At 38.9% G+C, this 15,785-nt stretch overlaps 1 protein-coding gene across 2 annotated transcripts; it reads right to left on the bottom strand.

Moving 5' to 3' along the window:
* Window positions 1-9,285: 9,285 nt before the first annotated feature.
* Window positions 9,286-10,585, bottom strand: LOC135698136 (uncharacterized). Of its 2 annotated transcripts, none has more exons than XM_065218027.1 (3): window positions 10,333-10,585; window positions 10,085-10,243; window positions 9,286-10,022 (listed from the first exon to the last, which is right to left on the bottom strand). In XM_065218027.1, the coding sequence occupies exons 1-3, from the start codon at window positions 10,406-10,408 to the stop codon at window positions 9,526-9,528; spliced, it is 732 nt and encodes a 243-aa protein (XP_065074099.1). In that variant the 5' UTR covers window positions 10,409-10,585; the 3' UTR covers window positions 9,286-9,525. The 2 variants fall into 2 exon arrangements, with proteins under 2 accessions (XP_065074099.1, XP_065074108.1); XM_065218036.1 differs by having other exon boundaries at window positions 9,286-10,007.
* Window positions 10,586-15,785: the final 5,200 nt, after the last annotated feature.

The following is a 15,785-nucleotide window of genomic DNA, read 5'->3' as shown; positions in this document are numbered from 1 at the left end:
CCCCATTCATATGGTTCTTTTTGCAAATTTAACTGAATCTGGTCAATCACGGAATAGCAGCTACTGAAATTTATGGTCTTAAATGCTCATGCTCATGCTCATGTAATGTTTGATCATTATTAAAAAGTCTGTTTAATCTGTTTAAATCCTAATAATCTGTGATCTGTGAAAAGAGATTCTTGGTTTTAAAAACTCTGAAAAATCTGTAAAAACACAGATTAATCTGTAGTTTTGGCAACCCTGGTGTACATAAGAACCCACGATCTTTCATTGACAGCCAGCACTAAATTAAATCTCATCTCCTATAACTTACTATTTGATTTAAAGTTACTATGATTATTTGCATATCTCGGCTTATGTTTCTATTTAAGAGCAAGTCAAACGCGTACTCTTTTGCCTGTGGATTTGAGGACATACCTCAAATCCCCTCATCCATCAATGTATGAGCTAGGTAAAGGATTTGGTCTTTCAGATGCCGTATTAAAGACTACATTTTTTTGGGTTTGGGGGAATCAGATAGCCTAGTAAGTAGACAACTTAGCCTAGTAAACACGGTATTACCAAGCGGGAGCCAATGGGTTCGATTCCTAGGACGGTCGAGGTAATTTTTCGGTATATAAATTTTATCGACTAACTACGACTAAACTGCAGTTTCAGACCACAGTCAAAGCTGGCGCACTTACCCTACATAATGTTTGTAAAGCCACGGCTCTTGTACAATCCACTGACAAAACACATTTTTTTAAATTAATACGAATAAATTTTACAGTACCTGAAATGTTTGGTTCCTCTCGGCCAGATATTTGTCCAATGATTCCGGACACTCCACCGGGATTTTGAATCTCTAAAATAACACAACGTCACTAGATACATGTGGATTTGATGATTCTAAATTGTTCAATGTTACCCGTTGGCGTAATTGGAATACCAGGTGCAAACTTTTGCGCAGGAAATGCGCATAAAATGTTCCAGTGAAGTATAACAAGGATGCACCAGAAGTTACTCATTTTTGTTAAGACTGTTTCTACGCACCAACGTCTGGTTAGTGACCGCCATATATTTGGATAAATTTGCAGAAACATCCATTCAAGGCAGAGGAGCACGTTAACAGCGTGAGCTAGACAATGGGATAAACCAGTTTGAATCCTCGAGCTATCTGCACTAGGCACGGCACGATGTACGAAACATATCTGTATTGATTGGTAATTTTCACAACACGAATTTTGTGAAGCACTAAATTATGTTATGTCATTGCCTTCGATCAGCCATATGAAGATCGCATCGCCTAACGGTACGATGAGGTCAGGGTCCTTGCGTAAATTAAATGACAAAATAGGGGCTTTAGGGGATTCTGGCATTGGATTATAACAACGTGCAGCATCGGATTCAAGGCACCATTAGGGTGATTCAAACAATACATTATGAAGGGCAGCATCGCCATCAACTCGAAATCAGTTCAGGAGGACGGATATTTGATCTTATTTGGTTGCAACCTGAAACTTTGCATTGACTTTTTAAAAAGAAAATTGATAAAGATTGCTTTAAAAAAGAAGACTTTATTCGAAATGAGCTAGTAAAATATACAAATATTGTTCAATAGGCCGGAACAAGCGATAAATTTAACGAATCTCTGAAAATCATAAGGGGGGAATTTAACAAAAAAAAAATTTTTAACTTTACAAATATTAACTCGTTTGATCGCTTGCTTATAATTTTTATAATGTTTAATAATTATTTAAATAATTATAGAATACTTTAATTCCAAACCTCATTTTAAAAATATTATTATTATTATTTTATTTTATTTTTCGTTTTTTAAAACCCCAAGCCATACTCTTCATTACACTTATGGGGTTGTGTATTTGCTGTGCGATCTAATATTAGGCGATTAAAATTGATTGCCTTAAGCTGTCAGTTAAGATCTCACAACTACTGACATCATAGCGGCACGGGGAAAAAGTTATTCAAAAAAAAAAAATACATGAAGGTTTCTAAAAAAATATCGATTTTTAGAAGAGAAAACACACAAAAATATTAAGTAAGAATTAAAGCTTTTAAGTGCACCAATTTTTTTTTTCTTTCTAAATATGGTTCTAATTTTGTAAAAATCAACATTTTTTGGATTTATGCATACAAAATAAAACGTAACTTTTTATTACTAGCAAAATCGACGGCGTAATCAGGACTGTTATTTTCACGATTCAGACCATTTTAAATTTTCGGTTTAAGGTCAGTCTGGACTTTATTGGGCCATTTTTAACATATGTATTAAATATTTAGAGACAAACCAGCCTAGGACTGAAAATCTCTTTAATAATTAAAAAAATCAATATTGGTAGGTGCGCGAGCTTGAAGAATTTCATAAAGTGGTTCACATTCAATAAAAAAAATTGATAATTGCTGCTGTTCAAAGGATTTTTCATACTTTTCAAACGAAGTTTCATCGTAGACATATTTTCTAGGTATAACCAAATGTCAATTTCAAGCTTATCCTAAAATATGTTGTATGACTTTGTACTACCTATATTTAACACAGGATGTCAGCCCTTCAAGAAATATTCCCAATCGTTTAGTCTTCTCCGATTTCGGCAATTCAGTGAATTTTGATTTAACTATGACGCAGGAAATCCGTGGAATTCCAGAGCATCATCGTCCTATGATTGCTCCGTCATTATACTCTGCAAAGTTTGGCCATGTTGATTCTGCAAGAACGTTTTTCACAGATGGATCTCTAATAGAGGAGTCCGCTGGTTTTGGTGTATTTAATGAATTTCATAGCGCCTCTCGAAAACTTGAAGCTTCTTGTTCTTGTGTATGTGGCTGAACTGGCAGCAATTCACTACACTTTGGAAACTATAGCTTCACTTCTTCCAGACCACTACTTTATTTTTACGGATAGTCTCAGTTCTGTCGAGGCTATGCGTTCTATTAGGCCGGTAAAGCACTTCTCGTATTTTCTCTTAAAAATACGAGAGCTGCTTAGTGCTTTATCCGTGTGCTCTTTCATCATCACCTTCGCGTGGGTCCCTTCGCATTGCTCAATTTTGGGCAATGAGAAGGCGGATTCACTTGCGAAGGTGGGCGCTATGGAAGGCGACATTTATGATCGACAAATCGCATATAGTGAATTTTTCTCTATTTATCGTCAGCAGTCGCTCGATAGCTGGCAACATCAATGGAGTCAAGGGAGCTTGGGACGATGGCTACATTCAATTATCCCTAAGGTGTCGAAGTTTGCATGGTTAAAAGTGTTGGACTTGGGTCGAGAGTTCATACGCGTGATGTCTCGTCTCATGTCCAATCACTATTGTCTAAACGCTCACTTGTTCCGTGTGGGGTTGCGAGACAGCAATCTCTGTGAATGTGGACAAGGTTACCAGGACGCTGATCACATCCTTTGGTCTTGTGCGGAGTATCGTGGAGTCAGATCACATTTTTATGATTCCCTTCGGGCTCGAGGTAGACAACCTAATGTTCCAGTTCGGGATATTTTAGCTAGACGCGATCTGGAGTTTATGAAACTCATATATGTTTACTTTAAGAATATCTTAGATTGTAAGTTTGATTAACCTTGTGTTTAGTTTGTATTTTGTACGTGTGGGTTTTTTTTTCTCAATGTTTGTTTTCAAGATGAATAAAAATAATTTCATGTTTTAGGATTAATTAAATATTTGTATCGTTAACCACATTTCAAACCTCCTTCTTCCCTTTTCCCATAAAAAAAATGTAAATCTCAACTAACCTCGAGACAACCGCGAGTACTCGGTCCAGTTCCTTAAACTTTAACAGTAATAATGTATAACGGAAAGGATAACTCGGCCCTGTAAAGTTTATTCGATTGAGCCTGTACAAATAAAGTAAATTTAAAAAAAAATCAAGCTTTTCCATATTCTGCATTTTATCGTTAGCTGAACGAGAAAAAAAATCACGAATCATTGTTGAAAATTTAACCACATCATTTTTTAGAGCTGTGAGTATCCTTTTGTTAAGTCTGCTCATAAAACTTGTGGTGTGGGTGTGACATGTTAATTACGATGATGTTAAGAAAGTTATTTCAAAAATATTCTTTGAAGTATCCCGGTATTTTAGTAGAGTTCTTTTCAAAATTCCCTATCTTAATTTTGGGATTCTCTCCGGAATTCATTTGAAATTATCTCCATAATATCGTAGACAACAAATCAAGAAGACTGGCAACTCTTCCATTTCCTCATACGAACGCTATGAGACAGTAGGTACAATCGCGTCATCTGCCGCTCAAAGGTAAATGCTTCGAACGAATTATTACATCCTCAGAAGAATGGTTTGTGTATTTGCTCATTATTCTATGCGTTGCTTCCACCTTCACTCAAGCGCAGCGCCACTGTATCTGTTGCTTGGATTCTGGCAAAGTTGCCAGTCTTCTTGATTTGTTGTCTTCGATAATATTTAAGAATTTCTCTATAGGACACTATAAAATTAAATTCTTAAAGATTATCTCCAAAGAACTCTTGACATTCATTTTATAATTCTCTGGCATCGCGAGTAATAATTTGAATTTCAGTTTATGATGTTGGATCGTTCGCAACTATTTTTGAAAAAAAAATTAAGTGTTTTCGATCGAAGGTGTACCAAAAGTGCTTTTGAACGTGTTTCGTAGTTGGGTGTGGTGAAATTCGTGCATTACCGGATGATTTTCAGTGTAAATTCCGTATCACAAAAGTGCCCACCGATTCCTTTTTTTTTGCCGATCGACGACGACGGGTGTGCTTTTGCGAGAGTGACGTTTATTGGATCCGTTTCTTTGCACGACTGTGTTTTTTTTTGTGACCAGCGGTTGTAAGTGTGCCAATCGCATTGCCTCCTGGGAGGCTGGTTCACCGTGTTCGGATGTTACGCTTTCATCGTGTAGTTCTATCGAGAATCTTTAGGAGACGATAGTTTTTGTTTAACTGCAGAAGGATATAAATCGTCCTCTAAACATTCATTCCATTATTATATGACACATTATATGCTGGGTATGAGACGGTCCAACTAGGGCACCCGATTGGAGCGATTTGGATGGGGAGAGTGGAATTGCCAACTTCCTGTCGTTAACAGATCGTGAATTGAAGGCGGGCTCTTCTTCATCACTCATTGGGACATCCCCTCGTGCGATGGCTTGTACATTACCGGGTTGTAGGATTTTATTGTTGGAAGGAGATTCTCTTTGATCCCGCGGACTAAGCGTAAGCGTCTCTGCTTACAGGTTCGCCCTCCGTTTTTGGCCCTTCATACAATGGTAAATTGAATACAATCAGGTGTTGTACTTGATCAAGTCGTACGAGATGGACAGTCCACTGTCTAATGGTTGTGCCTACAACAATGAGTGGTTTCCTTTACATACATACATACATACATACATACATGCATACCGAGGCGATCGAATCGGTTTCCAAGTGCTATTGGTCAGTAACTGTAAAGCTGTTCAGCGGGCAGAAATTACCGTCGGGGAGAACGCCATAGCATCAAAGCGCGTGCTGAAGTATCTTGGAGTGATACTCGATGACCGGCTAAACTTGAATAGCCACGTCGACTACGCATGTGAAAAGGCGGCGAAGGGCATCAATGCGATAGCTAGAATCATGCCGAACAACTCTGGATCAAGCAACAGCAAGAGGCGTCTTCTGGCTCGTCGTCGTCGATACCGAGGTAAGGAGGTCCTGCCTGGGATGCAGCGCTGAAAACGAAGAAGAACCAAAGAAAATTGAACAGTACGTTCCGCCTCATGGCCATGCGAGTCATGAGTGCGTACAGAACCATTTCGACGGAAGCAGTATGTGTTATCGCCGGTATGATACCCATCGTCATAACCTTGGCGGAGGACAGCGAGTGCTATATGCGAAGAGAAACCAGAGGAGTACGGACATTGGTGAGGACGGAGTCGATGGCTAAGTGGCAGCAGGAGTGGGACGCAGTGGAGAACGGTAGATGGACACACATGCTAATACCGATTCTTTCGACCTGGGTGAACAGGAAGCATGGAGAAGTCAACTTCCACTTGACGCAGTTCCTGTCTGGTCATGGCTGCTCCAGGAAGTACCTGCATCGCTTCGGACACGCAACGTCACCCCTCTGTCCGGAGTGTGGCAACGTGGACGAAACGCCGGAGCACGTGGTTTTCGACTGCCCAAGATTTGAGGCAGTGCGAGTGGAGATGCCGACCCTTAGCACGGGAAATGTCGTCAGTGAAATGTGTCGGGATGAGAGGACGTGGAGCGTCGTCAGCAGGGCAGTGACGCAAATTTTGTCGGAGCTGCAGCGAAAATGGAGAGATGATCAGCGAGTTAGCAACGCCGGCTAGCTGAGCTAAAGAGAAGTGCTTGAGCACAGTGCGCAGTTTAACCCCATTTTCCGTATTTGCTTAACATTTTATTCAAATAGCTGTTTTATTTTTTCAATGTAGCATCCTATCAAATAAAGTCCTTCATGAGGAAGTATTTCAGAAATTCACTTTCCTGCATCAATTCGATTCCTAAAACTTTTTCCTGTAAGAAAGACTATATTTTCAGCGGAAATTTGGGTTATTGAATGTTGAGACATTTTTGTGTTTTTATTCCCAGTGTGCGTTGAGTTGTTGCCATGAACTGTTAAAATTTTATTAAATAGCTTTTCCAGCTATTATTTTGACAAACTATGCATTTCACTGCTATAAATAAGTTAAGAACGAACCCTCTTGTCTCACAACCAACCGCTTCATTGATGCATCTCTATTATCATCATCACCCATATCACCACCACCAACAACAACAACAACCAATCGCTTCCAAGGAATCAAAAATATCTCCAAATGACAAAATGACAAGCGACAACCGAATAATAACGCTATGTCAGAAGTGGAAAGCAATAATGATATAATCTTCTTCGTTCTTTTTCATGACAAGCAGCCCGTGCGACACAACTCACTCGGGGCGGTAGAAGGAAACGAGCAAATTGTTGGCAAGATGCTTCACGAAGTAAACCCGAAGATGATACACGTGTGTTAATGGGAATTTTTTTGTTATGTCTTTTCTCGATTCATATCAAGCTTTGTCCTCATCCGTGTATATTGCAACAAAGCAGGCAAGCAATATATCATTATCCTTCTACCACTCGGATCGAGCTATGTTACAGAGCGAGTTTGTCATGGTAGTCGTAGCAGCCGTTTTGTCTGTATCGTTGGTTGCTTTATGTGTTTGGATTCGCTGGCTTCATTAGTGCATCTCTAGTAACGTCAACATCGCCATCATCCATACCAACATCAACAACAACAACAACAACAACAACAACAACAACAACAACAACAACAACAACAACAACAACAACAACAACAACAACAACAACAACAACAACAACAACAACAACAACAACAACAACAACAACAACAACAACAACAACAACAACAACAACAACAACAACAACAACAACAACAACAACAACAACAACAACAACAACAACAACAACAACAACAACAACAACAACAACAACAACAACAACAACAACAACAACAACAACAACAACAACAACAACAACAACAACAACAACAACAACAACAACAACAACAACAACAACAACAACAACAACAACAACAACAACAACAACAACAACAACAACAACAACAACAACAACAACAACAACAACAACAACAACAACAACAACAACAACAACAACAACAACAACAAGAACAACAACAACAACAACAACAACAACAACAACAACAACAACAACAACAACAACAACAACAACAACAACAACAACAACACCGATGACGACGACTAGGACTCAGCAGATGGCATAGAAGCCGGCATGATCACCACCCGGCACCCAAGGCCAACATCAGCAATTCTTTCTCAGCAACACAAAGGTAGCACAGTAAAGAGCATGGCATATTCTTACATTAGCAGATGGCCATCCGGCAGCCAATGATGTCACCAACCCTTCGACCTGCCAACGACGGAAGACACCCCAGCAATTTTGTCGCCTTTGCAACAGCAACACGGCGACCACGTTAAATTAATCCTACTCAGCTGATTGATAGGGCTTCGGTTGGTTTGATTATAATAGAATTCAATAAATCGGGTTCAATTGGTTTTAGAGCGCAGTAGAGTTAACTAGTGTTTTTTTTTAACTTAAGCCTGGTTGACAAATGCACAATTAATATAGTAGGGGAAATGGCTCTAATGTTGGCCTATGGATCTAAGATTGGGGCCATCGCTAAAAATCTGCTAGTTATCAATTTTATCTAGATGAACACGTCATTGGGGCGGTACTAATGAATATTTTTGGTCGCTATTGAAAATTTAGTCGATTGCTGAATTTTTGTATGGGCCCAAATTAGGAGCATTAACGCTGACATTACATCCATTTCCCCTTTTTTGTAAAAGTACAGTAGGGTATCCTTATTCCCGGATGGTTTGTTTTGCCCGCATTCCTTTATTCGAATTCTTAGATGCTTGAGCTTCGTCAGGTAAAATACTGACCGGGGCCTCCCTTAGCTCAGTCGGTAAAGGCGCAGCTACAAAGCAAGACCATGCTGGAGGTGGCTGGGTTCGATTCCCGGTTCGGTCTAGGAATTTTTCGGGTTGGAAAATTTCTCGACTTCCCTGGGCATAGAAGTATGATTGGACTTGTCACACAATCATATCAATGCAAAAATGGTACAGGCATCGAAAGCTCTCAATTAATAACTGTGGAAGTACGTCTAGAACACTAAGTTGAGAGCACGCAATAAGCTAATATGCGATATGCAATAAGCTTGAAATGCGAAGAAGAAAAAGAAGAAGATGTAATATCCTTTTTAGCAAACTAACGGCGTCTAAGTATCTAAAAATAATACGGACGAAAAAACCATCCGGGAATAAGGATTCCTCACTGTACATGCAATTTATGACTATTTGTTTGGAAAATACATTTTTTGACTATTTCCTTACAATGCTAATATTATAAGTTTTTCCTTTGCTACACTAATCATGCATATCACATCGCTTCCTCTTAATGTTCGGATTCTGATACACCATGTATTAAAATGTTTAGCCAATCGCTAGGAGTGCTACACCTATGTAAAGCAACATCTGTATGATTTGTTTATGACTTAAATGAGACTAAATAGATTTAAAATTCTCGTTGGCAACATATCCAAAATAAGATCATGGGCCGAAAAAAGATTGAAGCTTGCTATCAAGATATTTTAATCTTATAAGAAATCGAAAAGAGGTAATTGATGGAGATTCTTGTGAACTACTGACAATTGCTATCAGCCTGTGATATTCGGATATTTTTTAAAATACCAACTTGTATTTATTTCGAAATCTCGTGTATTTTTAGTAATCGTCTTCTTTTTGGACTCAAAGGGTTCAGCTAATTACAAAATAAATAGTGAATGCTAGTGGCACTTTGCAGAATTACAATGCTAGTCGTTTCATTTGCACTTTTTCTTTCGTTAACCTACGGCGGAGTTGGATTGAGCTTAATAAATTAGGGAGCCTTACCGCTATGAACACTGAACTACTAGCCCAGTGCAGTACTAGAAATCTAATACTGTCTAGCTCGCAGTTTGGCAGGTTTCCTCTTCAGCTGGACTGGGGCAGATCTTCTAAGCTCAGCCGTTGCAGGGCTTCCGTAGGCGGTTGCAGTGCTAGTGGCCGATCCTCCCTTTCCGGTACTGTACGAGTTGGCAATAGCAATGGCTCCGCCGCTAGCGCTTCCAAAGTTGATTGGGAAATAGGCATTTGGAGCAGCAGGACGGCTAGCCCCACGACGACTGACCTGAGTGTCTTGTTCATCTTCCTCGGCAGAGTCCAGCTGAACGGTAACCTTCTTCTTCTTCTTGTCTGGGATCACGGCTGGAGCAGCAGCAAATGACTCGTCAGCGATGGGTTCTTCTGCCTCCAGCTCGTGAAAAGCTGGGACATCTTGTTGGACCTCATCTTCAAGTGGGAACTGTTCTCCTGGATACACATCAGCCACAGACTGCACGTTCGGGTCCTGAACAGGCAACTCAGCACTTTCAACATCTGTGGTATGGCAATCTGATGATTAATAATATACTGTCACACTTCAAGCCCAGCTTGAGGCATTTCCAACAACTTACCCTTCAGATACGTTCCGGAAGCAAGGGTGTTTCCAGCAGCGAAGGCAGACACTCCAGCCGAGCGACGTTGATTCCGGAGTTGCTGATTTTGGTAGTGGACTCCGTACATGGTTTGCCGGGGAGCCATATAGCCCATTGGTTGCGGGTAGTACATGAAAGCTGCCAGTTGAGAAATATTCACAATTAGTATCACTTCAAAAACACTTTAACTATTCAAATACATGTCCTTTTGGACAATGAACACGCACCATTTCGCATAGGAATCGAGTATCCAGCACTGATTCCACACAGCACAACTAACACAGCCACGACCTTAATCATCATTTTTACTAAATTCACTTTTTGTTCACTTCGATTGATGCTCAATTCGAGGATGTTTTGTTTTTTTGTTCGAAACGTAGGTTTGATGTTCCTAAATTTCGAGCACGCCTTCGGCTGAAGTTCTCAGACCAAAAATCAGGAGCTAAACTTATGTAATGCTTGGATAAGTTCCCACCGATTACTGATAATTCTGGTACCGGGTACGGGCGCTTTTATACCGAAAATAGCGAAAAGATTAGTTGGTATTCATGCGGGGTAAATTATTATTGCCTCTTTTGTTCCAGTGTGCGCAAACTGATTTCGTATGTAAGGCTATCGATTTTATTAGATTTTAGAATAAATTTAAATTTGACTTACTTGAAAGCATTGCGCGAGCGAAAGAGAAACTCGGATCGGCCAATCAAGAGAAGCGGGAATGCCAGAACGGGAAAACGAGAGTCTTCGAACACTGGAGGAGCGCGAATTTGCAAAATCGAAAGAAATGGCGAAAAATCCAGCCGGCACATGTGGTCAGTCCATGCGTCACAGGGATGTGGGGTGGTTGTGCCACCCATGCAACCTGATGAACAAAACTGTTTGAGTTCCTGTTAGCGTGATACAATCTTAAAATTTATCATTGTTTATTTCCGATAAGCAAGTTAGGAAACAAAATTAAAATCAGCGTCAGATTTCACTTCGTTTTAGCGTGACTAAATTGTCTTGATCTTAGATGTAAAAAACTGTAGTGTTTGCAGTAGTTAGCACTTCCACAGTTGTTTATTAAGTGTTTTAAAATCCTGAAGAAAAAACCATTTTCCGCAGAATCATGGTAGTGTTTAACGTATTCATGATCGGTTGAAAAAATAATAAATTTTATTTCCATTAAACATATGAAAAAAAAAATTTGAATCAAAGTTGAATGATCTGATGATCAAACTAAGGTTATAAAATGAATCAATTCGTTTAAAAAATTATCTTATGAAATTTAATCAATACTTTAAAAAACTGTTTTGAATAAATATATCTATTATTATTATCAATTATTGATGGTAAATTTTCTAATAAATCTGAAAAAAAAACACAATAGTAAAAGCTTTTTTTTTACAGTGAGCAAATGGTGAAGTCAAATATGAAATAAAAATTCATGTTATTATTTAACTTTTCAGTTGAATGGTTCTAGTGCACAATGTAAATTTATAAATTTTAGCAATGTAAAATAATCATTACATACTTCACTAAATCTAGTTGACTTTTACTTAAACCTATTTACATCCGAAAAGATTATTTGATTAATGGTTTACGATATATCAGTACATGACAAAATTTTTATTTGCATCCATTTTCCTCATAGCGATGATCAGAACTCAAGCAAGGTCACTTCGACTCAGCCCGCTTAAAAAAATAGTTTTTAGTGTATTCGCAAAATTAGCTGTTGCGCATTTCGTACCAAAGTAGACTCCTGCGCTAAAAATACTCCCTCAAACAAAATCGCTCATACTTCAAAAAAAGGAAATTAATAATCTACAAAGTTCAATCACCACCAGTAGGGTAAATTATGGCTTCGGCACCCATTGACTGTTTTCGGCAACCGAAATTGAAACGTTTATTTCACTGTATTTTCCCATCAAAACTCTTCGCTGAATGCCGATTCCTTACTTTTTCAGCTTCAATCTGATTACATTTTTACGACTGTGAATTCCTGTTATACCATATTTTTCTTTAAATGAAATATACATACTACAAAATACGGCTGATTTCGAGTTGCCGATAATAGAACAGCTGGTTAACACGCAGTTCAAATGGAAAGGGTGCCGAAGAAAAAGAGACTGCCGACAATAGTCACTCTCACCTGAGAAGTTTGGAGCGTTGTAAAAACATGTTCAACCCGTTTTGATCAATTCTGTCGATTGGAATTGGTAGAACAGCAAGCAGCAGATAAATGTCAACAAACAAACCTGTCATGTATGTGTGTGACGCTGAGAAATCGCTAATAGAAGTTCGGACGCTGCTTAGATTGACGAGAATACGTAAATTCCCCTATGTCGATATGATACTCTATTGTAAAATGTAGCACTTTTTAACTGGTATTTTTTTACTGGGCTGACCGAAAAAATATATGAGGGATTGATTTTTAAAATCAATCCATCGAGCAAAACAATTTTTACAAAAGTTGATAAAATATTGTTTTTTGACTTATTTGTTACTTTTAATAATTTCCGTGTATATTTTTCTCAAAAAGATATTATTATTCTCTACAAATTTGTGTCAAACGTCATTTCGATCAAAAGTGACGTTTACGAGCTGCATTATATTATATTTAAATAATATCTTAATAAAGTTGAGATAGCGTACCCAACCTGTACCCAAACAGATGGTTTCTTTACTAAGGAGACTTTCAGCCTAAGGCTGGTTCGTCTCCGGGACACTTCTGAGAATATTTTGAGAAGATTTAAGCCATAACAGGTGCGAAAAGAATTACGTATCTTCGTATTTTTGAAAATAATCTTAAAAGCTCAATTTTCCTTTAAAAAATCACTCATCCCATCCATATAAAGTTGAGATACCGGGAGGTACGTTCAACCTGTACCCATGTTTACTGGTACTTCTGAGAATATTTTGATAAGATTTACATCATAGCAGGTATCAAAACTTACACATATCTACGTATTTAAAAAAATTAAATATCGATCAACGTAATTCAAGCTGATGTATGAAATAATGATGTTATAGCAAAAAGCAGATACAATATTACATATTGTAATTTTGTTCGCAAAATCGATGTATGTCGGCAGAATGACCTCTGTGCAGCTTTTTGGATATAATATTCAACAACTATTTCTATTTCTGTGCATGTTATCTACATTCAGGGGAAAACTTTACAGCTTATCACATTGAGGCGAACATTGACATTCATATTGAGACAAACACAAAACGAAACGGAGAAAGAGGGGTTCGCTTAAATAAATGTTATTTTTCTCAAAGTGCTCTTTAAATGAGAAGCTTTTGAATTTGCTCCCGGTTTCAACCGGGATTCGAACCAAGGTCTCTGGGATCCAAACGCGCGTACCAATTCTAGTGACGCTTGCTGGATCATTGCGATAAAAAAAAACAAATAAGCAAGTATTTTTGACTGAAGGCTTCACAGAAAATTTTTTCGTATTACCAACGAAATATCCAACGCAAATTGAAATCCAATCCTAAGAGCTTCTGGCACCCCAGCAGGCCTGGGTTCAATCCCAACCGGCGCCGCCGGGATGTTCTGAGGCATAACATCTCTGATCACGGAAAGGAAGTAAAACCGTTGGTACCTGGTTCATGACTTGATGGGTCGATAGGTAGGGTCCAGGTGTGGGAGCTGACTCTCTGGCGTCGGTAGCATTGGTGCTCAGCACGGAAAACAAGATAGACGGAAAAGAAGTCAAGGGAAAAAATAAGAGCTTCTGGAAATTCTTTAACGAACAACGCAAAGAATTCGGCCTTCCTTCTACGATGAAATTAGGAACTAATGTCGCATTAAGCATAGACGACATCTGCCAACAAAATTCGCTAATGTGTTCACGAATGAGAGTATCACAGTCCAACAAGTTTCCCGAGCTGCTTCCCATGTGCTCACATTCAATCAAGTCCTGAACGAAATTCCGGTGAACGAAAGGATCATCTCTTCGGCAGCAGCCAGATTGAAATCGACTTACAATCCAGGGCCTAATCGTATTCCGTCTGTTTTCCTGAAGCAATATTTGACATGTCTACTGGAACCTATACGCCATCTTTTTGGATTATCTCTGTCAACAGGTGACTTTCCAACGTGCTGGAAGAATGCACAAATGTATCCAGTTCATAAAAAACGGAGATAGGAAGGATGTAGAAAACTATCGTGGATTCACATCACTGCGCTGTTTATAAACTCTTTAAACTTGTTGTTATGGAGCCATTGTTATAGCAATGTAAGCAATATCTTCATGAAGACCAACAAGGTGTTGTGTCCAATCGATCATCGACAACCAATCTGCTGTGCTTTGCATCATACATTACGAATAACCTGGTGGAGCGTTACCAGACCAACGCTATCTACACTGATTTATCAGCAGCATTGGACAGTATCAACCACACCATCGCAGTTAAACTTGAACGACTGGGATCAACGAATCCTTACTATCATGGTTCCTTTGTTTGTGTTTCAATAGAGGAGTGTACCTTCCCAGCAAACTCGGGCATACTCCAGGGAAGTCACCTCGGGCCATTCATTTTCCTTATTTACTTCAATGAAGTAAACCTTGTGCTAGAGGAACCTCGTCTATCCTTCAGCGATCTGAAGATTGTTTTAATGATTCAAACGCACGCCGATGCTTTGTTTCTACAAAAGCAAATTATCAGATTTAGTGACTAATGAGACTTAAACCGGATGACTATGAACACGAAGAAATGCTCAGTAACCACTTTTGCTCGGAAGAAAGAGTCATTGATGTTCAATTATACACTGCTAGGAATTGCGAAAAACTTAAATTTAAAACCTCTAAACATCATTTTCCAGAGTTGCCGCCTTACAAAAGTTTGTTTGTAACACCCTAAGCTATAATTTGAAAGGTGAGCCTCTAGGTTTCATGACAAAATGCTATTTTGGGACACCCTAGTAGGCACTCTATTAACAATGTGATAACCATTGAGGGCACCAACACGTTGCTGAAAGGATTGCCCAGGAAGACGATTTCAAGATTCAAGATTCAAGGTGAAGGTGCGTACTAGTCAAAGCTAAATTCAAAACGATTGAAAGGCAATACCTGCTTTACCTGTAAGAAAACTGCGACTTTACTACTAATTGTCCGCTGAAACTTCCCACATGACGCAAAGAGCAGTTTGATTCGTCAAGCTTGCCAGGTTTAAACGTTCGAATAAAAGGCGAAGCAGTTCCAAACTTCAAGAAGAATTTATTGTCGATAGCGTGAATATGACTGTTCTGTTCTAGGCCAGTGGATGCGATGCTCGGTTTGTGCTATATTTCCGCGAATGTCGTTTCCCCGAATTTCACTTCCCCGAACCCCAACGCCATTTCCCCGAATACCCATTTCCTCGATTACCGTTTCCCCGAAAGTGCCATTTCTCCGAATGCCATATCCCCGGAAAAAGTTAGTTCCAACCCTTATTACTGGCAATTTTCTTGCTATATTTTGAGCATAGTTAGCAGATTGCAACCCAGCTTAAATTTCCAACCATGCAAATGGAATGTTTATGAGTTTAACCCAACTACAAATTAATGTGCTTCGAGTAGCTAGAAACCTATTGCCAAAGCACAGGATGCTCACTATGTCCCTATTTCCCCATTATTAATGTATTGAGCCGGTAAAAGCATTTTCATTTATATATATAGAATAATAATCCAAAACCAGTATGCTTGTTTTCAGTT

This window comes from Ochlerotatus camptorhynchus, unplaced genomic scaffold, assembly GCF_037179485.1.
Source record: "Ochlerotatus camptorhynchus isolate MF236.1 unplaced genomic scaffold, CSIRO-AGI_Acam_v1.1 ptg000008l, whole genome shotgun sequence".
NCBI classification, from domain to species: domain Eukaryota; kingdom Metazoa; phylum Arthropoda; class Insecta; order Diptera; family Culicidae; genus Ochlerotatus; species Ochlerotatus camptorhynchus.
The sequence above is the reverse complement of the archived record's forward strand: the minus strand, read 5'-3'. Positions and strand labels throughout refer to the sequence as shown.

What these genes read in the sequence shown, in the direction of transcription:
- LOC135698136 (XM_065218027.1), bottom strand. Translation starts at nt 10,408, where the DNA reads ATGATGATTAAGGTCGTGGCTGTGTTAGTTGTGCTGTGTGGAATCAGT. An exon ending in CTCGATTCCTATGCGAAATG is followed by an intron (nt 10,244 to 10,332) that starts GTGCGTGTTCAT and finishes CTCAACTGGCAG; the next exon opens with CTTTCATGTACTACCCGCAA. An exon ending in TTCCGGAACGTATCTGAAGG is followed by an intron (nt 10,023 to 10,084) that starts GTAAGTTGTTGG and finishes ATTAATCATCAG; the next exon opens with ATTGCCATACCACAGATGTT.